Here is a 26,199-nt window from a genome sequence, read left to right as displayed (position 1 = left end):
GGGGTGGAAACATCATGCTTTGGGGCTGTTTTTCTGCAAAGGGACCAGGACGACTGATCCGTGTAAAGGAAAGAATGAATGGGGCCATGTATCGTGAGATTTTGAGTGAAAACCTTCTTCTATCAGCAAGGGCATTGAAGATGAAACGTGGCTGGGTCTTTCAGCATGACAATGATCCCAAACACACCGCCCGGGCAACAAAGGAGTGGCTTCGTAAGAAGCATTTCAAGGTCCTGGAGTGGCCTAGCCAGTCTCCAGATCTCAACCCCATAGAAAATCTTTGGAGGGAGTTGAAAGTCCGTGTTGCCCAGCGACAGCCCCAAAACATCACTGCTCTAGAGGAGATCTGCATGGAGGAATGGGCCAAAATACCAGCAACAGTGTGTGAAAACCTTGTGAAGACTTACAGAAAACGTTTGACCTCTGTCATTGCCAACAAAGGGTATATAACAAAGTATTGAGATGAACTTTTGTTATTGACCAAATACTTATTTTCCACCATAATTTGCAAATAAATTCTTTAAAAATCAGACAATGTGATTTTCTGGATTTTTTTTCTCATTCTGTCTCTCATAGTTGAAGTGTACCTATGATGAAAATTACAGGCCTCTCTCATCTTTTTAAGTGGGAGAACTTGCACAATTGGTGACTGACTAAATACTTTTTTGCCCCACTGTAAATCTAGCCTTAGTAATTTAGATGTCGGAACGTGTACGAACTTGTGTGCTGGTATGAAACTTATAAATAGTCCCATTACAAAGTGCTAACACATGCATGTTTGCGTTTGCACACATCACAAAGCACTAAATGATATGCATACACTTTTTTGATTAACTCCGTGTTTACAGTTCGTTTGGCACAACGGAACTCAGTTAATTGATTTCACAGAATATGCACCATATTATGCAAACATTGCTAAAATGACAAACGGCCAATGCTGAGCCATCTGAGACGTTGCTATAAACAATTAATTAGTAAAATGACACTTAAAGTCATTTATATATATAAGCAGAGTTAACGGTAGTACATATTTACATCATTTGCAAAGAGAATACGTTTGAAAAGAGAACAAATATACAACAAACTAAGAGTTAAAAAAAAGCCAGGTCTGTTTCTCCCAAAAGCTCATAGGAAGTGCTTTTAGTGCCACTGTGACTATATTTGTGTGCTGTTTCATGAGTGGAGTCCCAGCATGAGCAGACATTTTGCCATGCTAACATTGAGAGTCTGCTGAAAGAGTGATTGGAAAAAAAACGTAACTGATGTGATCGTTAATACACCAACAAATGTCATAGCGTAGTAATATAGATGAAGACATCACAATATTTACCTTGAAATATGCTTTAGTATAAATACGCAGGTGATTACAGAATATCACAAGAAATTCAGACAATTTCTTGATAATCACCTTGAGCAACTTGGCAAAATGGTGGCCAATCGCTTTGTCACCGTCAGTGAGGAAGAATTACAAATTATGGGAATTTTTTTTTTTTAATACTGTTCCTAAAAGCACTAAAGATGCTACGAAGCTTGGTCGAAAACTATTCAAAGGTAAGATGGAATTGTGATTTTTTTTTAACGATTTCAAAACAAAGTATTTTATGTGAGTCGACGTAGATGAGTGACAAGTCTGTACCGCGCCATTATTACATTTGCTTTTGAAGTTTGAAATATTTTTTTTTAAATATGATTTTTACAATTTTTTTAAATGATCACCGGTGTATTTATCCTAAAACAATTATCCGCTTCAGACTCAGTGAATATCGGTGAATAATAACCTCGACTTCGTCTCAGTTTTGATATTCTGAGACGAACTGATATTCGCCTCACCTTTGGCGAATAATTCTTAAATATAAGGAACGACATGGCATGTTGCTATTGGAAAATAATAAACAGCTGGGTGGTGTATTGCAGCCCAACGTGAAGCAGATTTACTGTGATTCTTTTCCAATTAAAGCACATTCCAGCTAATTTTATGTAGCTAGCTAAACAACATGCCTCACACATACACATGGTCATTTCCAGGGTTTGCATTTTTATTGATTTGCGTTCATTGCATATTGTGTCATCTGTGTATTTTGTAATCTAATCAGATTTGAGGGATTTTGTTTGTTGGCTTGTTTTTGGCCTATAGCTAATAGTTTTGGTCTATAGCTAATTTGGCCATTTGGCTTGATTTAAAAAAAAAAAAAAAACAGGGCATGATGATGTAATTCTTCTTGCAGCTTCTCCCGTCAGCCATGAGGTTTGAACCCAGAATCTTCCTGCTGTGAGGCAACAGTGCTAAACACTGCACCAAACTAGACCCAAAAGTTCTGACTGATTTTTTTTTTTAAATTAATTGTTCAAATGTATTAACTACTAACTGAGGTCTAATAACAGAAGCCTACTAAAGATCCGAATTTATGTAATATGTACAAACCCCAATTCCAAAAAAGTTGGGACAAAGTAGAAATTGTAAATAAAAATGGAATGCAATAATTTACAAATCTCAAAAACTGATATTGTATTCACAATAGAATATAGACAACATATCAAATGTCAAAAGTGAGACATTTTGAAATTTCATGCCAAATATTGGCTCATTTGAAATTTCATGACAGCAACACATCTCAAAGTTGGGACAGGGGCAATAAGAGGCTGGAAAAGTTAAAGGTACAAAAAAGGAACAGCTGGAGGACCAAATTGCAACTCATTAAGTCAATTGGCAATAGGTCATTAACATGACTGGGTATAAAAAGAGCATCTTGGAGTGGCAGCGGCTCTCAGAAGTAAAGATGGGAAGAGGATCACCAATCCCCCTAATTCTGCGCCGACAAATAGTGGAGCAATATCAGAAAGGAGTTCGACAGTGTAAAATTGCAAAGAGTTTGAACATATCATCATCTACAGTGCATAATATCATCAAAAGATTCAGAGAATCTGGAAGAATCTCTGTGCGTAAGGGTCAAGGCCGGAAAACCATACCGGGTGCCCGTGATCTTCGGGCCCTTAGACGGCACTGCATCACATACAGGCATGCTTCTGTATTGGAAATCACAAAATGGGCTCAGGAATATTTCCAGAGAACATTATCTGTGAACACAATTCACCGTGCCATCCGCCGTTGCCAGCTAAAACTCTGTAGTTCAAAGAACAAGCCGTATCTAAACGTGATCCAGAAGCGCAGACGTCTTCTCTGTGCCAAGGCTCATTTAAAATGGACTGTGGCAAAGTGGAAAATTGTTCTGTCAAACGAATCAAAATTTGAAGTTCTTTATGGAAATCAGGGACGCCGTGTCATTCGGACTAAAGAGGAGAAGGACGACCCAAGTTGTTATCAGCGCTCAGTTCAGAAGCCTGCATCTCTGATGGTATGGGGTTGCATTAGTGCGTGTGGCATGGGCAGCTTACACATCTGGAAAGACACCATCAATGCTGAAAGGTATATCCAGGTTCTAGAGCAACATATGCTCCCATCCAGACGACGTCTCTTTCAGGGAAGACCTTGCATTTTCCAACATGACAATGCCAAACCACATACTGCATCAATTACAGCATCATGGCTGCGTAGAAGAAGGGTCCGGGTACTGAACTGGCCAGCCTGCAGTCCAGATCTTTCACCCATAGAAAACATTTGGCGCATCATAAAACGGAAGATATGACAAAAAAGACCTAAGACAGTTGAGCAACTAGAATCCTACATTAGACAAGAATGGGTTAACATTCCTATTCCTAAACTTGAGCAACTTGTCTCCTCAGTCCCCAGACGTTTACAGACTGTTGTAAAGAGAAAAGGGGATGTCTCACAGTGGTAAACATGGCCTTGTCCCAACTTTTTTGAGATGTGGTGTTGTCATGAAATTTAAAATCACCTAATTTTTCTCTTTAAATGATACATTTTCTCAGTTTAAACATTTGATATGTCATCTATGTTCTATTCTGAATAAAATATGGAATTTTGAAACTTCCACATCATTGCATTCCGTTTTTATTTACAATTTGTACTTTGTCCCAACTTTTTTGGAATCGGGGTTGTAATACCGCTGTAATGTTATATATCACTTAATGTCATCTGCTATAAAGATATATCAAATTGTAAGCATATTCCAAGATATCGGATCTTCCAGTCCCAGTGGTCCACCCCCTACTCACTCATCAGCATTATGACTAATCTATAGCTCTTGATTGAGTCTTACGGCAGCTGCTTTCCCATTTTGTTTTCCTCACAGTCAAGGGAAGCAGTCAAGGGATCTTGCAGTGAGCTAGATTGCGAGATGAGTGAAACCAAACTCCAGGCGTGTTCATTAGTCGTCATTGATCACCTGTCTTCCTCGCATCCATCCATCCCTCCCTCCCCGCTTTGCCCTTCCACTCGACCTCCCTCCTCTCAACCTACAGTATCGGGACTGCACGCCTGAGAAATTATTCACAACTGAAGAAATGTAAAATCAGTCTGTCTTTTTCAGTGTATTCATCAACAATTCCTATCCAATTCCTTTCAGTATTACAAAAGGCATACCTCACAAACTGAATATGTTCTGAGCCCTAAGCAATCTGAAGGGAAAATATCCATCATTTACAAAGGCATTAATAACTAGATTGCATTTCCTCTGCAGAAACTGCTGGAGTGTGTTTGCTCAAATGTTGCCAGCAACAGTCAAGGGTTAAGATATGAGAATGTGTTTTCGCGCTCTGAAATCCTTGTTTTAAATGGCTTTGGTCAACAGCTCTCACTCCTTCTCTGGCTTAAAGTCTCTTTGTGGCAGGATAGCCCCGGCAGCGGAGAAGACGGAGGAGACCAAATAGTTTTCAACGAAAAGGCTTCGTTTATTTTTTTTCTCTCTTTTTCTCTTTTTTTTACCAATGTGCAAATATTTACAGTGGCAAGCATGCATGAAAAAATATACAAAAACAAACTGTACAAAATGAAAATAAACAAGCATAAATAGCCACGCTAAGTCCTCAGACCCTGAACTACTATCAAGAGCAACTTCAATTAACAAGACACGTTCACTTCACCGCCAACCCTCATCTACTGAGGCTCTTGGGCCTAATATAGAGCATTGCTAACTGTAGCCCCACCCACTGGATAGCCCCACTGTCAAAAATAATCAATTAACTAAACAACATAATTATTACCAAATAATAAATAAAATAAGAAAACATAACACAAAAATACATACAATAACTGACATGCACAAAAATACCTTATTGAACCCTCCAAATGGCTTTTAAGTCATTACCCCTAAAACACCCCCATCACAATGGGCTGCCCCACAAAGAACCCGGGAAACCCCTCTATTTTTCCCCCAGTGGAACAGTCCATCTGTTTCCCCAAACGAGACACGGAAGAACGTTTCGAATGTCTGGTGAGTGAATTGCTACCGGAGTATGGAATCAATTTTGTGCCAAAATGTTCATACAATACTTTTGAAATATCAAACAAAAACGACAAGTCAAAATACAAAAAAAAGTAAATTTTTTTAGACTGGCAAACAAATTATTCATGTAATCGTGCAAAATATCAGTCTATTACTCTTCAGAAACCTTTTATTTTTGTTCCGCGTCTTTCTCAGTTTTGTTTGACGTAATCTATTTTGGTTGCGATTCCAGCTTTCTTGTTTGCGCTCCCTGATGTTTTGCTTGCAGTTTTGGCACAAACTTCACGTGTGGGTGGGCTGTCCAGGAATGCATTCCCATTGGGTAACTTGTGTTTGACTGACAGCTACGCTCAGCAATTCCCCCGGAAGCTGTTGTGGCCATTTCCTACTCGGATTTTGGCGGACTGTTTGACGAGTGACCGATCCATTGACGGTACACAAGGATCGAGTGGACTTCAGTGGCGACTATGATATTGAATTAATTCAACAAAGTGTAAGTACGGGACAAATGTGTTGTATGTGTTGCAGTAGTACAAAATCCGAGTAGGAAATGGCCGCAACAGCCTCCGGGGGAATCGCTGAGCGTAGCTGTCAGTCAAACACAAGTTAGCCAATGGGAATGCATTCCTGGACAGCCCACCCACACGTGAAGTTTGTGCCAAAACTGCAAGCAAAAAGTCAGGGAGCGCAAATGAGAAAGCTGGAATCGCAACCAAAATAAATTACGTCAAACCAAACTGAGAAAGACATGGAACAAAAATAAAAGGTTTCTGAAGAGTAATAGACTGATATTTTGCACAATTACACGAATAATTTGTTTGTCAGTCTAAAAAAATTGACTTTTTTTTTGTATTTTGATTTGTCGTTTTTGTTTCATATTTCAAAAGTATTGTATGAACATTTTGGCACAAAATTGATTCCATACCGGAGTTGTAATAACAAAAGTTTTAACCAATAAATGAAGTTTTTAACAGCCAGTGTGAATTATTTTACTTTTTGAGACTAGACAAAGATTATACAGATGAAGAATGTAGCAACAGGACAGCAGTGATTTAAAAATGCCGGCAAATGGGTGCCTGCGTGCTCTGTCAGCATCACGGCTCAGCCCGTCACACTCTTTCACATCATTTTGAAGGGAGATTTCACTGCGCTTCACACAGTGAAATCTCCTCTCCACCCTTTTATATGTTTTTCAATTTAATTCAGACATTTTACAGGGTTTAAAACATGGATTTTGGCTGTAAAATCGCAGTTTTAATTTATTTTTCTGCTGCTCCCGCTCTAACGTCTATAGTGGGGGAGCTCCTTATGACGTCATCACTCCCATTCATTTCAATGGCACGGAATTTTGCCGAAAAACGGGAATACCGAACTAACGACAAGGGGTAGTGCAACCATTTTAACAAGCACACCATTCCAGATCGGGCCCTACGTTTCAGCGTTGGAACGGTGTCTCTATCTCGAAAGCCCTAGGAGGATTAGTGGATCCAAAAAACGGGTGAAAATGAATAATAATAAAAATAAAACTTAAGAAGAACAATAGTGTGCTTTTGCAAGCACACTAATAAATACATATGAGACTAATTAGGGTTTTGAAAAACCAAATACAATGAGTGTGAAAAAATACTGAAAAGTTCAACACCCATATCTGGCTTTTTCAATAGATAATGATAACGCTCAATAGGAAATTCTTAATTTAAGATCTACCATGGGCAGCACGGTGGTGTAGTGGTTGGCGCTGTCGCCTCACAGCAAGAAGGTCCGGGTTCGAGCCCCGTGGCTGGCGAGGGCCTTTCTGTGTGGAGTTTGCATGTTCTCCCCGTGTCCACATGGGTTTCCTCCGGGTGCTCCGGTTTCCCCCACAGTCCAAAGACATGCAGGTTAGGTTAACTGGTGACTCTAAATTGACCGTAGGTGTGAATGGTTGTCTGTGTCTATGTGTCAGCCCTGTGATGACCTGGCGACTTGTCCAGGGTGTACCCCGCCTTTCGCCTGTAGTCAGCTGGGATAGGCTCCAGCTTGCCTGCGACCCTGTAGAACAGGATAAAGTGGCTAGAGATAATGAGATGAGATGAGAAGATCTACCATGATTTGCAATCAAATTTACAGCAACTGTGAACAGCGGTGCATTAAAAAAACAGTCATTTTTGATCAGGTATCAATCAAAAGATCTTAACGTTGAGAAAAATTTGTGTTCGGCATGAAACTTGATACACAGTCAATTATTATAAGGAACCCTCTGGGGTCTGAGGGTATTTTCTTGCACGCTCTGATTTTGCTGTCAATTTCAACAAATCTAAGCAGTATTTTCAAAGTCATATAACTTTTTTGTATTCAGCACAAGTTCAGCTACAATAATATCTTTGTAGTATGTATGTCATGATTGTACTTTTTAAAAGTAACAGATAAATGAAGATGTTGTAAAAAGCAGTTTTAGAACGGTGTTGGAATGTGTGAAAAACATGACCTTACCCATTGTGACGAAACGTTTTGGTCACTTGAGGTGATTCTGTTCAGTCTTAGGAATGTATCAAGCACAAAAACTTAAATCTATGCCATTGATTTGGACAATTAACTGGCTATCAAAACAAATTATGTCCTATTGTTTTCGGATAAAGGGTTGGCAGTGGGAGGGGTATTCAATAAAAAGGGTAAAAATTTCCATTCCATTCAATGAGAAGAGTGAAACCCCCTCCCACTGCCAACTCTTAATCCCATCAGGTCAAGTCACAATGGGTAAGGTAATAGTTTTTTTTTTTTTTCACACATTGCAACACAATTCTAAAGCTGCTTTTTACAACAGCTTCATTTATCTGGTATTTGACTTTATTCATTGTGTCTTGAAATTAACTCTTGTACTATTTTACTCAGTTCAGAGCCACAACCAACTCTGTTACACAATTACTCTGTAATTTTGCTCCCATTCCAACTCCAAATTTCACTCTCTAAACTCACAATACAGCAAAATTAACTATTTTTGAGGAAAATACTTTTAACTCTGTAAAAATTGCTCAGCCATTTTTTCCTGTGTATGCACTACAATGCATGCTTATCAACCGATCTGCTCATAATAAACAGAGGAAATATTTACACTTACTCGAGTTGCTCTTTGGCCAAATCGAGTCAAAGTAAAAAAAAAAGAGAGAAAAAAAAGGCAACATTCATCATCAGTGTCACAGTTCTCAAGACTGAATTGAATCGCTGTCCTGAATCATGAATTGATTTGCTGTTCTGAATCATCCGAAGCGCACAAAATCCACGTGCCATCTCGCAACAAGTTTTACCTCCAAATAGCCTAAACTTTGGCTGACAGATTTTATTCTGTTTATAGTGGGTGTTCCCACCGCGAAAAAGAAACCGATCGAAACCGAAAGAGTGAAAGTGATTATCATGCCGTTACCATGTGAATAGTCTTTTATGAATACGTAAGTGGGCACTCAGCGTGCCGACTCTGGTGTGACTGAGCAAGGTGACAAGTTTTATGTTTCATCTAATTTAGGTAATTTAATAGCTATAATATTACTTGGCAGTGGGCACACAGGAAAGTGCAAAGTATAAAGTTTCTATCAATATGTTTATCATGCTTGTATGATGAAAAACCCGCAAAGATATTTATCTAAATACATGACCTACTCCTTCTAAACCTGTCGGGCTTCGCCAGTGAAGCTCTTGACCCCAAAGGGTTAAAGAAGCAAGAAATATGTGTGCTGACAGAAATTATCCCCAACATGCCGCCACCACCGCCATGCTTCATAGTGAGGATGGGGTTCTCAGGGTGATGTGTGGGGTTTCTGCCAAACATAGCACTTTGTGCCAAGGCCAGACTTTTACATTAATTATTTGAAAATCATTTTTAACGTTGTCTTTATACATCCCTTTCTTATAACTGGACTGATAAAAAGTAAGGCTTGTCCTTGAGAGAGGCTTATAGTTCTATTGTTTACACCTCACACAGCAGCATACTGCCTCCTATTTGCTATACCAGAAGTGGTTTTAATTGGCATTTAGTTTCAGTGTCTTGCATAAGTATTCAACCCCTTGAACGTTTCTACATTTTGTAGAATTTAAAAAATTATGCAAAAATTCTGACATTTGTTGATTCGACAAGTTCTTTGCATTAGTACTATATTTGAATGCAAGTACAGCTGGAAGTCTTCTGACACATGTCTTGATCAGATTTGCAAGTCTAGATCTTGATAGTTTTGTCCATTATTGTTGGCAAAATTGTTCAAGCTCTCTTAGATTGGTTGGAGACCATTGGTGGAACCACTCTGGTGCAGGTTTGGCAGTATGCTTAGGGTTGTTGTCTTGTTGGAAGGTGAGCCTTTGCCCCAATTTCAAGTCTCTTGCAGGCATTTAGCAGACACTCTTATCCAGAGCAACGTACAACATAGCCAGAGCAGCCTGGGGAGCAGTTGGGGGTTAGGTGCCTTGCTCAAGGGCACTTCAGCCATTCCTGCTGGTCCAGGAAATCGACTCAGCAATCTTTTGGTCCCAAAGCTGCTTCTTTAACCATTAGGCCATGGCTTCCCAAACTTGCTTCTGGGATTGCCCTGTATGTGGCTCTCTCAATTTTGCCCTCAGTTCTGACCAGTTTCCCAGTAAAAGGGAAAGTAACAAAAAGTTGAACCAACTATGTTTCTGGGCATGTGGTACAAGACAGTACCCCAGCTTGCACACTTGGTGTGAACCACATCATGCTTTGGTGGAAGCAAACTCCAGACCACGGTTTTCAAAAGCACCAGCAATCAGTTCTCCAGGCTGCTCCAGGGCATGAAAATAGCTCTCACACTTCACCAATCATACCCAACTTTCAGGGCAAACGGCCCTAAGTCCGGGAAGAAAATACAAACATGAATAAGCCTTTTGTTTATGGCCTGCTCTTTGGAAATTCTCATTTACCCCATTTACCCTCGACTATTTTTATGCTGCTCTGACATTCACTTGCCTTTTCTTGTTTTGGACTATTGCTTTGCCCTTCCAATTTGTTTGCTTGGTCTCTGATTAAAAAGGCATTTAACCTCTACCTCAATCCTCCCATCTGCAGTTCATGACACCACTTAATTTTGGGAGGAAATTCAACCAACATCATGCTTAAGACCTCACCAGCAAAGGTGTGGACATTGTAGTTAAGCCATTTATTAGTATAATCAGGAGTCATTTAATGAATTAATCACAGCATTAACCACATGTTCTTCCAATTCTTCATTTATTTCAAGGGATCATTTCCCAGCTTTTGGAATTTTAGCTAAATGACTTGAACAAGATGAGAAACAATAATGCTATTTCACAATGCATTTTTAAAATAGTTTATTCTACACGACTAGATTTGACATTTATGATTTTTAACTACTACAGCATACACAACTGCAGGTTACCACAGCATTTTAAAGTTAAAATTTCTTCTTGTTTTTTATTTTTGCGAGCATGTCTTTCTTTTTCTCTCTTTCTCCCATAACTACTGTCCTTCCTAAAACAGTCACATCTAGAAGCATCTTGGAATGACCGTAGATATTTTAATAGTGACAGCTGAGCAATTAAGGCAGACTTGTAGGGTAAAATTGCAGCAATATTTCAGAGCAACACTCAGACTGTGGATGAGGGGGAAGTTATGTGCCACTAATTGTCCCTTTAGGCCTTCTCTGGTGAAGTGGATTAATATTAGCATCATTATAATTCATAGAATGTCCACAGCCACTGAAGTGGATGGTCACTGCCCTCTAATCTTAAATGGACTCGTGGAATTATGGCAGTATGTACTGTATATGAAGAAAAACTGCCGATCCAAAGTATGATAAATATAGGAACACGTCTACGTTTGCATGACATATTACTATAGTGCATCAGTATAAAAAAATTAATAATAAATGCAAAATATAGATGAATGTGCAAGGGTTATCACTTGCAGCCTTTATTGAAAATTTGATGCAACAGAAATGTATAAATCACTGAAAATATATAAATCACTATCGCACATCATTATGGCCCTTGACACTGACTTTGAATAACGAGATATGCTTCTGTTATTAAATAATATATGCTGCACTGCTGCATTAATTAAGCAATCGATACAGAAACTGTCACACAAAAACAACGACAATTGATTGGTTGTGATTCAGCAAAGTTGCAAAGTTTGTTTGCCAACTTGGGCCGTTCTACTTAAGTGACTCTAAGGTTATTAAATCTCTAGCCGCTGTAAACAAGAAACTGCTGTGCACGTACACGAACACATAGCACCATGCTTATGTAGAAATAACGATCCAGAGAAAACAGCTTTAGTGAAAACCAAAGTGGCAAATCAAAAACACAACTGAAGGACTAACAATATGACTTACTACAGATTATTTTGGCTTGAAAACCAGGGCTAAAGAAGCAAACAAGCCCCTATACGATAACACTCTGAAACTGCTTTGCTGTTGTTACTCACATGGGTAAAATGAACTGTCTAGGTCTGCAATTATCGCTTTTTTTAAACTCCTCTCCAGCATTCCTCTCTCTCTCTCCCTCCTTCTCCTTTGCTCACACTTTTTCTTCCTAACTAGTGCCTCTCAAGCACAAACATCTGTTCCTCAGATGTAAGGCTTGTTTGCAGGAGTGGATGATTTTTTTTTTTTTGTGCTTCATCATTATCTATTTCTCCCGCCGGTGTTTGTGTGTTGCAGCAAATGTGAACAAGAGGAAACGAGAGTATTAATGTATATCCAATACATCTGTTTGCCATTACACACAAGGTGTGTGTGTGTGTCAGTGGCGGCTGGTAGTCTTTCAAACAGGGGAGGCTGGTCGGTTACGATATTTCCAGATTTTAAAAGAAAAAAGAAAAAACACATCAATTTTGCCCATACTCTTGCCTCTGATCTGGCTGATTGTTGGCAGGGTCACAAACTGTGAAATAACAGGTTCTTTTGGCCCATTAGCCTACTGTCCAATATACATGATGGTGGTGTTGGGGGGGTACATTTTAACATTTTATATTTTAAAATTGTGGCATGTTGTTTAAAAATTGATCATTATTGAAAGCAGCTCTTTGTCAGGAACCTCAGCAGTAACAGCAGAGTGTTCTGGAATAGGCACAAGCACTGACCTTGGGGAGCCAAACATAGAGCTGGGTGCCACACATTTCATTCAATGACACTTTCCCTATATTTTACTTATTTTGACTGAGAAATGTTTTATTGACAATTTTGATAACCCTTCACTTTTAATCCAGGTCTGTAGTGTGAAATGTTCTCGGCTGTGTTTTTGTTTAAAAATGTTTTCCAAATTGTAGCTGTGTTTAATTCATATCCAGAAAAATATATATTCCAATATAATATACTCAGCATAAACATTTTAAATAGATTCTATATTTTTGGTCCATCCATGACATATTACTAAAGTAGCCTATTTACTGTTGTTGATGTGGGTCACTTGCTGTTAGCCAATTCACTTTCTCGTACCAGGAGAGCTGAAAGGAACGAGTATTATTCCCTACCTTTTTCACCAAGTCAGTTTGAGGCGTTGGTCTACCCTGCTCTTTAATTTAAATTTTTTCCTCGAAAGGAAGACTGGCAAATGGCTTCGCCAAAATTAAATCAGCAATGCTTGGCATCCGTGCGCAGCTTTCTTGCTAGCTGACTAGCCCCCTCAAGTTCAAGTTCAGTCACTCAAATAAACGAAATTTCTGGAACTAAGATAGCAAACTTGACAACACTATATTTACACTTTATTTACAATGAAAATATATACAAACTAAAAAAGCTGGTAGAAACCGTATGTAATGAATGAAATCGAAATGTAAGCTGATCTCTTACAATACACCACAGCACTTGCGAATCCGCATGGGACTGAACTGAGATTCACCGCTGCCTGTCTATAGTTGAAACAAGCTGTCAGTCAAAGAAAATATCAGGCTGCTTTCACCAATCACCAGTCTCCTCGCGGAAACTGCCATGTCCCTCCCACTGTAAGGCTGGGAGTCCGTGAGGCGGGCGTTTTCGCAGTATTTGTCCAATAACCATTTTGCATTTTGATATTGAAAAGCGCATAGCTCCCAAATGCCATTGAAGTCCACTGAGGCTGGGAGTCCGTGGGACTCCGTGGGGGGGGGTGTTTTCGCAGTATTTGTCCAATAATCGTCTTGCATTTTGAGATTGAAAAGCGCATAGCTCCCAAATGCCATTGAAGTCCACTGAGGCTGGGCTGCATCGCGCTGTCACGAGGGGGAGAAACTCACGCACACATTAGGCGAACTGGGGAAAGTTATAACGGAATGATTTCGCACTGTAGTTGGGTTGAGCACATATATTTCTATGATTCTGGATCTGAAATAGCAATGTTATAAGGTTGGCTATAACATAAGCCTAGCGCAATTCATCCTACACGATGTTCGTCATTTTTAGAGGAGGCTGAGCCTCCCTCGTTGTCTTAGAGCAATCGCCCGTGGTGTGTGTGTAAATTTCACTGGATATAAGCAATCACGCGCTCTGATTGGCTACTCTACAACTAGCATATCAACTTGTATACCGTGAGTAGAGAAAAACAAAATGGCGGCGCGTGTTGCTGAACCAACCGAAGAGGAAATAAAAACTCTACTCGAAAACAAAACCCCAAAAAATACAAGAAAAAAAGCAACAAAATATGGAATAGAAGTATATGATGGGAAGAACGTATCTTTTTAATTTTTCAGGAATTATTGTTATACCATTTTTCACCAGTTGCTACTGTCATTTTGCCGGTTTGTTTACATTCTAAGTGGAAATTATTGGTTGGATGTTTTGTCTAAGCTTTTTATTTATTACCGCCGCCAAGGAGGTTATGTTTTAGGTAGCGTTTGTTTGTTTGTTGGTTTGTCTGTTAGCAACATTACGGAAAAAGTTATGAACGGATCGCTCTGAAATTTTTTCCAGAGGTGTGACTGGGCACATGTAACAATCCATTAAATTTTGGTGGTGATCCGGATCACCTTCTGGATCCCAGAATTTTTTAAAGAATTATTGGCGGAAGTCTGCGCTCTCCGAGTGCTTTTCTAGTTGAATTTGCAAAAAATAAAAACGCTCGGTTTCTCAAAATCCAGTGAACGTGGATAGAATAAAACAGTTAGTTATTCCACTCACTTTCATCATACATGGCTAGCCATCCTGTTAATGTTCAGGACTCTGACAGTCTCGATCTTTAGGTCGAAGTTGAAAACCTATTTGTTTAGTTAGGCATTTTGTTAAATAGCCCTGCTATTTGTTAAATGTTGATCTGTGGGTTAATGGACATAGAGAGGTTTGGTAAATTAGGATGCATTCTACATAATTTGTAAGGCACTTTAAAGCAACTGATGCATCAATAAAAGGATACTAGAACTGCATTTGCAGTATATGACTACTGAGTTTTATCTCATCTCATTCTCATCTCATTATCTCTAGCCGCTTTATCCTGTTCTACAGGGTCGCAGGCAAGCTGGAGCCCATCCCAGCTGACTACGGGCGAAAGGCGGGGTACACCCTGGACAAGTCGCCAGGTCATCACAGGGATGACACATAGACACAGACAACCATTCACACTCACATTCACACCTACGCTCAATTTAGAGTCACCAGTTAACCTAACCTGCATGTCTTTGGACTGTGGGGGAAACCGGAGCACCCGGAGGAAACCCACGCGGACACGGGGAGAACATGCAAACTCCACACAGAAAGGCCCTCGCCGGCCCCGGGGCTCGAACCCAGGACCTTCTTGCTGTGAGGCGACAGCGCTAACCACTACACCACCGTGCCACCCACTGAGTTTTATTTGTCCCGAAAAGCATGTTTGCTCTCAGGATGGTTGAGCATCTTAAAGATGATCCATGCAAGACGATAATCTAATTCATTTCCTGTTATCTAAATAATGCCAGTGCTCTGTCTGAAAAAGATCTAATTTCCCTGAGCATCACACTGGCTTAGATTCTGAGACAGGAAAAAAAAAGGAGCAGCACCCTCAAAGGAGACAGATTTGCTCATTTGGTGTTTTTTGTAATTAAGACACAAGAGACGAGGTTTAAAAATAGTTTGACTTGTTGCCATCAGTGTAGACAATCAGCCTCCTATGTGTCAGGGAGAAAGAAACATGGTGGTTCATTCTACAGGCTTAGCAACCACCGGTCGCCCTCTCACTGTCACACATATATGGACGCGCACACAAACACACACACACACACAAACCCCCACTTATTATATTAACACCTGTGCGAGAGTCTATAATGATGCAAAGCTTCAGTGATTAACGGTAACTATGCTCAGTTCTGGGAGCGCTTCAGCGGTGTTCTCTAATGACAGCACGTCGAAATGAATTTGTCATGGCAACCATTGACCTGTCTGCATTTGACCAGAATTAAAACATCAAGACTTCTTGATCATTACTGTGTCCTTCATGGAATTAAGAGGACAGCAAGACGTTAAAACTGACCTCAGGTCAAGAGATTCATTTCAATATTCACGTCAAACCTCAGAATGGGGAAAAATGTGATCTCCGTGACTTTGGCATGGTTTGCAGCATGGTTACTGGAGCCTAACGTGCTGGTTTGAGTATTTCAGAAACTGATCCTGACTGTGTGTAGTTTAATAATGTTCTTTAGTGTCCATGTGGGTTTCCTCCGGGTTCTCCAGTTTCCTCCCTCCTTCCAAAAACATGCATATGGGAGAACAGGGAGAACACTTGGAATGGCGAGGAAAAAATGAACCAAATGGTGAGGAATATTGAACAGTTATTCCACGAAATCAAGTGGAATAACTCAAATCAAGATATGAGCTGATAGCCGACAAGGCGCCTCGTCGGCTGTAAGTCATATACGACGAGATTGAGTGGAATAATTGTTTTATTCTATCCACGTTCACTGGATTTTGAGAAAAAGAGCATTTTTATTTTTTGCAAGTTCGAGAAATAAAAACTTTGTACGAAACGTCCGACAAAATAATTTCCACTTAGAATGTAAACAAACCGGCGAAATGACAGTAGCAATTTGTGAAAAATGCTAAAATAATAATTCTTGAAAAATGAAAAAAGATACCGTCTTAACATGAAATACTTTTATTCCATATTTTGCTTTTTTTTGTATTTTCTGAGGTTTTGTTTTCGAGTAGAGTTTTTATTTCGTCCTCGATTGTTTCAGTAAGACGTTCCGCCATTTTCTTCTTCTTCTTTTGGGCTTTTTTGGCGGTTGGCAAACCAACTTAAAGGTGCATTACTGCCACCGACTGGGCTGGAGTGTGGAGCAGGAGATACTGGGGGGAAAACTATATTCTTTTAGCTATTCCTGTTTCTTTTAAATACTTGACAACAAAGTGACATATCTGACTTGATGTGATGTGCTCTGCCATTTTGTTCTTCTCGACTCACGGTATATGAGCTGATATCCTAGTAGTAGAGTAGACAATCAGAGTGCACAATTGATCATATCCAATGAATGTACATATAATAAATGCAGATATACTGTCATGTATTGTATTCTTGGATGTTACCGGTCAAATGAGTAAGATTTTGTCTCATCTCATCTCATTATCCCTAGCCGCTTTATCCTGTTCTACAGGGTCGCAGGCAAGCTGGAGCCTATCCCAGCTGACTACGGGCGAAAGGCGGGGTACACCCTGGACAAGTCGCCAGGTCATCACAGGGCTGACACATAGACACAGACAACCATTCACACTCACATTCACACCTACGGTCAATTTAGAGTCACCAGTTAACCTAACCTGCATGTCTTTGGACTGTGGGGGAAACCGGAGCACCCGGAGGAAACCCACGCGGACACGGGGAGAACATGCAAACCCCGCACAGAAAGGCCCTCGCTGGCCACGGGGCTCAAACCCGGACCTTCTTGCTGTGAGGCGACAGCGCTAACCACTACACCACCGTGCCGCCCCAGTAAGATTTTGTATTATATAAAATAAAGAGTTCTGAAATAGGAGACTGTAATTTTTGGACTTTAATGTACATTATAATGCATAGAGTTGAGCTCTTATGGGAAATAAAGTGCAAAAAAAGGCTTACCTGTGCTCTTTGCCTTTAGCTCTTTAGAGGTGTTGCAGCTGAAAAAGAGAGCAAATGGAAAACTTCAGCATCAGCCATCAGGGGACGGACACACACATTCGGACACACACACACACACAGACAAGGTTATCAACACAAGGTCAAGAGACGTGCTGGGTTTGGGATGCCATACTGAACTTTCTCCGGTCCAAACTGCAATAGATACAGAATGGCAGTACAAAGTGTAATATGGAGTGCTCTCTTGCACGCGTACACACACACACACACACACACACACACACACACACACACACACACACACACAGTTACACTCGGCTATGCTCTCAGGTCAATAAGACTTTTATTAATAACCCAGGCATTACACCCAGTGGCTTATTTTGTGAAGTATACCTGCTTTATAGAAGTAACCAGAACACTTCATCACTTTCTATAAGTGTGTCGTGATTAGCAATGCGCATGTTCGGTTGCTAATTTTGCACTCTGAAGTCATGTGATTAACTACACTAAACAGTTTTGATGGTATTTCCAAAAAAAAAGATATTTCAAGGAATATCACGACAGCAATTTTTTTAAAGAGCACTTTTCATAATATTTGGTGGAGTTCCACAAGTTCTAGTCATGAAGCGGCTATAAAAATTGAAGAGTTGTCAACACTTCTAATCATTTTAATTGGATTTGATGACTTTGCTGAATACTTTCCCTGAGGAAGTATTCAAGTTCATCGAGGAATACTTGCTGAGGAAATAATTTTCATACGTAAGTTGCAAATGTCATGTCTCTCAAAATAGCAAAAACAGTGAAACGTGCTTCAAGTGGCACAAAAGTAAAGTGCTTTAACATTGGGAGCTCAAGTTCAAATCCATGGCACTTCTGTCTTGGTGGATTTATGTGCCTATGAGAAAGTAGGCACACTAGATTTCACTGTCCCTGGTTGGAAGCCAAAACGAGATAGGAGAAAACAACCTAGTGGATAAGAATTGGCAGTTAATTGAGTAAAATCTCCAAAGAAAGTGGGGGAAAATATAAAGTAAACACCATGTGGGGACAATGCTGATTGGCACCATCTTCCAGTCATCATGGAACAAGAGTGCTCTGAGAAAACAATAACTCCCGCCGGCAACTATGCCATAACTCTGGTAAAATGCGACTGAATTGAACGAAATTACAATATGTGTATCTCCATCATGTAATAAAGAATCCTGTCAAGTTTCATAAAATTCCTCCAAAGATTGTGAGAGGAGTTGATTTCAGAAGGTGAGTACCCTTCCTGGGATGGACAGAAGGACGGACATCGCCACGATATAATCCCCCTTCGGGCCTTTTGGCCAGCAGGGGATAATAAAAATTGTGAGGGAAGTTGATTTCAGAAAGCAAGCACACCTTGATGAAATTGCCAAAGTACAAGTTTGTTAATAATCAAGGGCATAACTCTGGTAAAATTTGCCAATATTAAGCGAAATTTCAATATGCGTATAACTGTTATATAACAAAGCCTTTTGCCAAGTTTGGTGAAATTCCTCCACAAATTGTGAGAGGAGTTGATTTCCGAAGAACGTACAGCCTCATGAAATTGTCAAAATAGAAGTGATTTAATCAAGGGTCAAAACTTTGGTAAAATTTTTGCAAACGAAATTAAATCGCAATATGCGTATTACTGTCATAGAACAAGACCTTTTGCCAAGCTTTGAGAAATTCGTCCAAAAATTGTGAGACATGTTGATGTCAGAATGCAAGCACGTCTTCATGAAATTGTCAAAGTACAAGGTTGTTAATCAAGGGCTGTAACTTTGGTAAAATGCGACCGAATTGAACAAAATAACAATATGCGTAGTAATGACATATAACAATGCCTTTTGCCAAGTTTCATGAAATTCCTCCAAAAATTGTGAGAGGAGTTGATTTCAGAAGGAAAACACACTCTCATGAAATTGTCAAAGTATAATTTTGTTAATCAAGGGCTGTAACTCTGGTAAAATGTGACCAATTTGAATAAAAGTAGAATATACATATTATCGACATATAACAAAGAATCCTGCCAAGTTTGGTGAAATTCCTCCAAAAATTGTGAGAGGAGCTGATTTCAGAAGGTGAAATCGCCAAGATATAATCCCCCTTTAGGACTTTCGGTCAGCAGGGGATAAAAACCTCAGAATTTCTGAGACTGAAGTTGTAAATTTATGAGAAAGCAACTTGGACATTCTCTGTGATTGGGAAGTCATACATTTGTGAGAAAAAGACACATTTATGACACAACACTCGGAAAAAGAGTAGGGTCATTTTTTGTCATTGTTGTCAAGGAACCACATCTCTTCACTCTGCAAGGTCTGATCAATGCCATCATACCACACATGCCACAGCTAAGCTCAGTTATAGAAAATGCACTCTTTCCTCCTCGACTGCTTAATATAAAAGAATAAAGCACTAAATGACTTTCAACTACATTCCCCAGAATGCACTGCAGCCAGGAAGCATGCAATTGTTACACTTCCTGGATGCAATAGGAGACGACTGTATAAACCACACAACTTTGTTTATCCCTGTCCTTTTTTGTCTTTGGTATTTATAAATGTATAATTATTGTGCAAGAGCTGTAAATCTTTTACTGTTTTCTTGAAAAATGTGACTTTTTTTTTTTGCAAATTTATGATTTTACTCTCTCAGAGAATATCTCAGTTGTTGTTTTTCATCTCATCTCATTATCTCTAGCCGCTTTATCCTTCTACAGGGTCGCAGGCAAGCTGGAGCCTATCCCAGCTGACTACGGGCGAAAGGCGGGGTACACCCTGGACAAGTCACCAGGTCATCACAGGGCTGACACATAGACACAGACAACCACTCACACTCACATTCACACCTACGGTCAATTTAGAGTCACCAGTTAACCTAACCTGCATGTCTTTGGACTGTGGGGGAAACCGGAGCACCCGGAGGAAACCCACGCGGACACGGGGAGAACATGCAAACTCCACACAGAAAGGCCCTCGCCGGCCCCGGGGCTCAAACCCAGGACCTTCTTGCTGTGAGGCGACAGCGCTAACCACTACACCACCGTGCCGCCCCAGTTGTTGTTTTTTTCTCAGAGATTTATGACTTTAATCTTGGATATCCTCAGAATATTATTGCCACCATTCCTCAGCTCCATCTTTTTTTTTTTTAACCTACAATGGCCCTAATATGCCATCATAGACAACTGGTCACGGAAATGGTTTCTTTTAGTGTATAAAACAAACACACTGACTGAAATGGTAGCTATATATTTGTTGTGTTTGTTTAAATGTAACATGCAAACAGTACAAACTATTTTTCCGAGGTTATATTAATTTGCTTGAATAAAATGTATGTATTATAAGGACATGAGTGTTTTGCTGGGAAACATGCCACTCGTATTTTTCATACAAACAACACCCAGGAAATGGAGAACCAAAACCGTGACATAAATCTCTATATGTGACTCATGAGGAAATCGATGAATTCATCTCATCTCATTATCTCTAGCCGCTTTATCCTTCTACAGGGTCGCAGGCAAGCTGGAGCCTATCCCAGCTGACTACGGGCGAAAGGCGGGGTACACCCTGGACAAGTCGCCAGGTCATCACAGGGCTGACACATAGACACAGACAACCATTCACACTCACATTCACACCTACGCTCAATTTAGAGTCACCAGTTAACCTAACCTGCATGTCTTTGGACTGTGGGGGAAACCGGAGCACCCGGAGGAAACCCACGCGGACACGGGGAGAACATGCAAACTCCGCACAGAAAGGCCCTCGCCGGCCACGGGGCTCGAACCCGGACCTTCTTGCTGTGAGGCGACAGCGCTAACCACTACACCACCGTGCTGCCCGAAATCGATGAATTGTTTTGATAAATTTGGGCACTTTATGTTTGTGAATGTGTCTATATAATAAAAAGAAAATCACACGTTGGCTTGAAGATATGAAATTTATTTTCTTGTGTTGAAAAACTCGCATTTTTCATACGAAATACATCACGGATCTGAGTCACATATTTAACAGTTATTCCACAAAATCGAGTCGTATGTGCGCTGATAGCTGACGAGGCGCGTAGCACCGAGATTGAGTGGAATAACTGTTTTATTCTATCCACATTCACTGGCTTTTGAGAAACAGAGCATTTTTATGTTTTGCAAAGTCAATAAATAAAAAGTTTATACAAAACATCCGACAAAATACTTTCCGCTTGGAATGTAAACAGTAGCAATTTGTGAAAAACGCTATAATAATTATACGTTCTTATCATCACATACTTTCATTCCATATTTTGTTGCTTTTTTTGTATTTTTTTGGGGGGAGGGGTTGTTTTCGAGTAGAGTTTTTATTTCATCCTCGGTTGGTTCAGCAACACGCTCGGCTATTTTGTTTTTCTCTACTTACGGTAGACGAGCTGAAAGCCTAGTAGTAGAGTCGCCAATCAGAGCGTGCAATTGCTCATATCCAGTGAATGTAGATAGAATAATTCCTGATATTTCACTCTGATGATGTCACTCTCAGTGTTTTCCTGCTGACTAGATGAGTGTTGTCAAAACGGCGAACTGGTTCAAAATAAAAATTCTTTTGATTAACCTGAGTTGGGGGTTTTTTTCTGTTTTTTTTTTTTTATTTTTGTGGATGTGTCCATATAATATAAAAAACATTACACGGTGGTGCGAAGATATGAAGTTTATCTTCTCGTGTTGAAAATATTTTACTCATTCGCTTCACTCACTCGTGAAATACTGTATATATTCACCACACAAAAATAAACTTTATATGTTCATGCCACCATGTAATATCCTATATATATATATATATATATATATATATATATATATATATATATATATATCAGAAGCTGTATTGGTTTGAATTTTAGCATTATGCTAAACAGTCCTAAAAATTAAAGATATTGTAAGTTCTTGTCAATATATAAACAATATTAATATGTTGTTTTGACTGCGTCTGCTTCAGAGTGTTACTTGGGCACTTTATTCTATGTGCACTTTCTTTAACGTATATATAAATGCTTTCAGGAAAAATGTTCCCAGCCATATCACAGTGCACATTTTGTACATTTATTTATGTGACTGAGGTTGTATTTATTTATTGATCTCATCGCTCTGCTGGTTTCCACCAGCTTCACTAAGTTTGCTGAGGCAAAGAGGTTAACTGTTTTATTTAATTACCATGAATGTAGAGACTGTGTGTGTATGGGGGGAGCCCAGCATAGTGTGGCTCCGTGTTGAAAAAGCCAATTGAAAGCGAGGAGAGCGTGAGGTGTGTCAGAGCTCCCGGGAGGCTTTTATCTAGGAGTTACAATAGCATGGATGGCACAACAGCACGGACTGGCGTGAAAATTTCTCTAACAATATAGACGAGGGAAGGGAAAAGGGATGACACACTGTTCCCAAGTGTGTGTGTGTGTGTGTGTGTGTGTGTGTTTGAAAGAAAGAGATAAAGGAGAAGAATGGAAGACAGACAGAATGATACAGAGGAGAGGGAGGAAAAGAGACAAAGTGAGACTGATGAAGAGACGAAGAGGATAGACAGAGTGTAAACGTCCGAGTAGGTGTGTGTAGGTGAAAATGATTGACGGGGGCCGTTGTGATGAGGGCGCTGCTCAGGAGTGGGATAAATTCTTTAAAGTAACTCATGTCGTGTTATTAGTCAAATGAAATATAGTACCAGTATGTCTAATAGGTACTGAAATATCCAATAAAATGAATAAGGGGGGGCAGCACGGTGGTGTAGTGGTTAGCGCTGTCGCCTCACAGCAAGAAGGTCCGGGTTCGAGCCCCGTGGCCGGCGAGGACCTTTCTGTGTGGAGTTTGCATGTTCTCCCCGTGTCCGCGTGGGTTTCCTCCGGGTGCTCCGGTTTCCCCCACAGTCCAAAGACATGCAGGTTAGGTTAACTGGTGACTCTAAATTGACCGTAGGTGTGAATGTGAGTGTGAATGCTTGTCTGTGTCTATGTGTCAGCCCTGTGATGACCTGGCGACTTGTCCAGGGTGTACCCCGCCTTTCGCCCGTAGTCAGCTGGGATAGGCTCCAGCTTGCCTGCGACCCTGTAGAAGGATAAAGCGGCTAGAGATAATGAGATGAGATGAGATGAATAAGGTCAGCAGCAGTGGATAGGTTTCAATTCGAGGGATTTTGTGGGTGGGAAACCATGAACTAATGCTTAGAGAAGCAGCTTTGGGACCAGAAGGTCATTGGTTCAATTCCCTGAACCAGCAGGAATAGCTGAAGTGCCCTTGAGTAAGGCAACTAACCCCTAACTGCTCCCCAGGCTGCTCTGGGTATGTTATACGTCGCTCTGGATAACAGTGTCTGCTAAATGCCTGTAATGTAATGTGTGCAAAATGTTTTGGTAGTTTGAATTGTTTTCTACTCGAATCACTAATATTTTACAACAGACAGCACGATTTTTGTCAAACAAGAGTGGAAACTTTTTCAGGAGGGTACGTAATAATGCAATTACAGGGTAAATTTAGCATATTCAAGTAACAGAAATTTCATGAAGTATTCCATGAAAACATCTGTATTTTCCCCCTCCTTCTAACAGATGTTCTTCTCATCTCATTATCTCTAGCCGCTTTATCCTTCTACAGGGTCGCAGGCAAGCTGGAGCCTATCCCAGCTGACTACGGGCGAAAGGCGGGGTACACCCTGGACAAGTCGCCAGGTCATCACAGGGCTGACACATAGACACAGACAACCATTCACACTCACATTCACACCTACGGTCAATTTAGAGTCACCAGTTAACCTAACCTGCATGTCTTTGGACTGTGGGGGGAAACCGGAGCACCCGGAGGAAACCCACGCGGACACGGGGAGAACATGCAAACTCCACACAGAAAGGCCCTCGCCGGCCACGGGGCTCGAACCCAGGACCTTCTTGCTGTGAGGCGACAGCGCTAACCACTACACCACCGTGCCGCCCACAGATGTTCTTGCTGACAAAAAAAAAAGATTGAATTTTTTAATCGGGGTGAACAATGCTTGAGGAAATTGTATGTTGTGAATATCCTTGAATCAGGCGTGATCCTCAAGCTGCTTCTCTAACCATTAGGCCATGGCTTCCCCAAATGATTTGCCATTAAGGACTGTATATCCTGCTATCCGGGCGGCACGGTGGTGTAGTGGTTAGCACTGTCACCTCGCAACAAGAAGGTTCTGGGTTTGAGCCCAGTGGCCGACAAGGGCCTTTCTGTGTGGAGTTTGCATGTTCTCCCCGTGTCTGTGTGAGTTTCCTCCGGGTGCTCTGGTTTCCTTCACAGTCCAAAGACATGCAGGTTCGGTTAATTGGTGGCTCTAAATTGACCATGAGTGTGAATGGTTGTTTGTCTCTATGTGTCAGCCCTGCGATGATCTGGTGACTTGTCCAGGGTGTACCCTGCCTCTTGCCCATAGTCAGCTGGAATAGGCTCCAGCTTGCATGCGACCCTGCACAGGATAAGCAGCTACGGATAATGGATGAATATCCTTGAATATTCTTTTGGCGTATCCTTATGCTTGACTTGAGTGTTATTGAAATTGAATACTCATCTTCTTAATCATTACATTTTTAAGAAAAAAAGAAAATGTATTCTTTACTCCTTATCGTTTCATTTAGACCTTCATTTAGTACCTGTTACAAATCTTGACAGTCTATTTTTTGCTTCATCCAGCTAATGATGGTTCACTACGCTGTACGTCAATCAAATAGGCTCAGTTGAGCATTTTAGTTCAGCTTCCTAGAAGCTTCATAAATGCAGAAAAAAATTTAAAAAAAACTTTTAAAGAAGTACTGGATACTTCAATGTTCTCCCCGTGTCTGTGTGGGTTTCCTCTGGGTGCTCCGGTTTCCCCCACAATCCAAAGACATTAGGTCAAATACCCAGCCACTGGGTTTGTAAAAGATGGTGCATACTTAGTGCCAGTCCAAAGCCCAGATGGATCAAGGCCCAGTGTAAGACTAGCGTGAGCTAAACTGGTTCATTAACCTTCTGAAAAATAAAGTAATTTTATATACAACAGGCTTGCAGTACTCCAGTCCAGGACTCGGACTCATGTCCGACTCCTGCCCTAATTTTAAGGACTCATGACTTGACTTGGACTTGAGCACTGATGACTCGGACTTGGACTCAGACTTAACTGCATTCGGACTCGTAAATTGGAGATGAGGTCTCTGATTTTTTCTTCATTTTTTGTAACATGCCATAATAATTTGGCATAAGATATTTATATCTAAATTAATTTTTGTACTAATTTCATCACACCTGCACGCCTTGGCACGTGCATCAGATAGATTCTTGAGTGGGCTCCGGACAGTGCATGCCAAGTGGACTCTCGCCTCTGGACAACTCGCCTCTGCACAGGATTAAGGCGCAATCAGTGCGTCTATATAAAAACTGTGAAAACACACTTACTTTGCGAAGTATTGAGTTGCATTGCTGACACATTACCGAGCCTTATTTCCTTGTTTGGTTTCCTGATCCCTGATTTCCTGTTTCTCGTCTTTGATTCTGCCGAGTCTACGATAGCCTGTTTGTGTCTCGCTCGACGTATTGCCTGTTTCACTGTTTTACGATTTTGCCTGCAGTTCTGGATTGTTTACCGTCTTCACTTGTATTAATAAACACACCTTCTCCACTTACATCCATCTCCCAACCGTGTCTGACAGAATACTTCACACTCCCTGACAAAGAGAAGCACATTCACCTGTTCATACGTCATGTTCGGGAACAAACTAATGTTAATTATACTAAAACAGCCACCGTCAAATGGTGCGGTTGGAGTCTTGTTCTTGGACTCGACTCGGATCAGTAGTGGACTTGACTCAAAATTTTCTTTAA

The 26,199-nt window shown here is 40.5% G+C and overlaps 1 protein-coding gene across 2 annotated transcripts in view; it reads right to left on the bottom strand.

Moving 5' to 3' along the window:
• cd276 (CD276 molecule) overlaps positions 1 to 26,199 on the bottom strand; it is a 379,608-nt gene that overhangs the window by 54,709 nt on the left and 298,700 nt on the right. For both annotated transcript variants that reach the window (XM_060923336.1, XM_060923337.1), the window contains exon 7: positions 17,361 to 17,398. In XM_060923336.1, coding sequence (XP_060779319.1) covers positions 17,376 to 17,398 — 23 coding nt within the window. In that variant the 3' untranslated portion in view covers positions 17,361 to 17,375. The remainder of the gene's footprint in view (positions 1 to 17,360; positions 17,399 to 26,199) is intronic.

Source organism: Neoarius graeffei, chromosome 6 (assembly GCF_027579695.1).
Source record: "Neoarius graeffei isolate fNeoGra1 chromosome 6, fNeoGra1.pri, whole genome shotgun sequence".
NCBI classification, from domain to species: Eukaryota; Metazoa; Chordata; class Actinopteri; order Siluriformes; family Ariidae; genus Neoarius; species Neoarius graeffei.
This window is presented reverse-complemented; position numbering and strand designations above follow the sequence as displayed.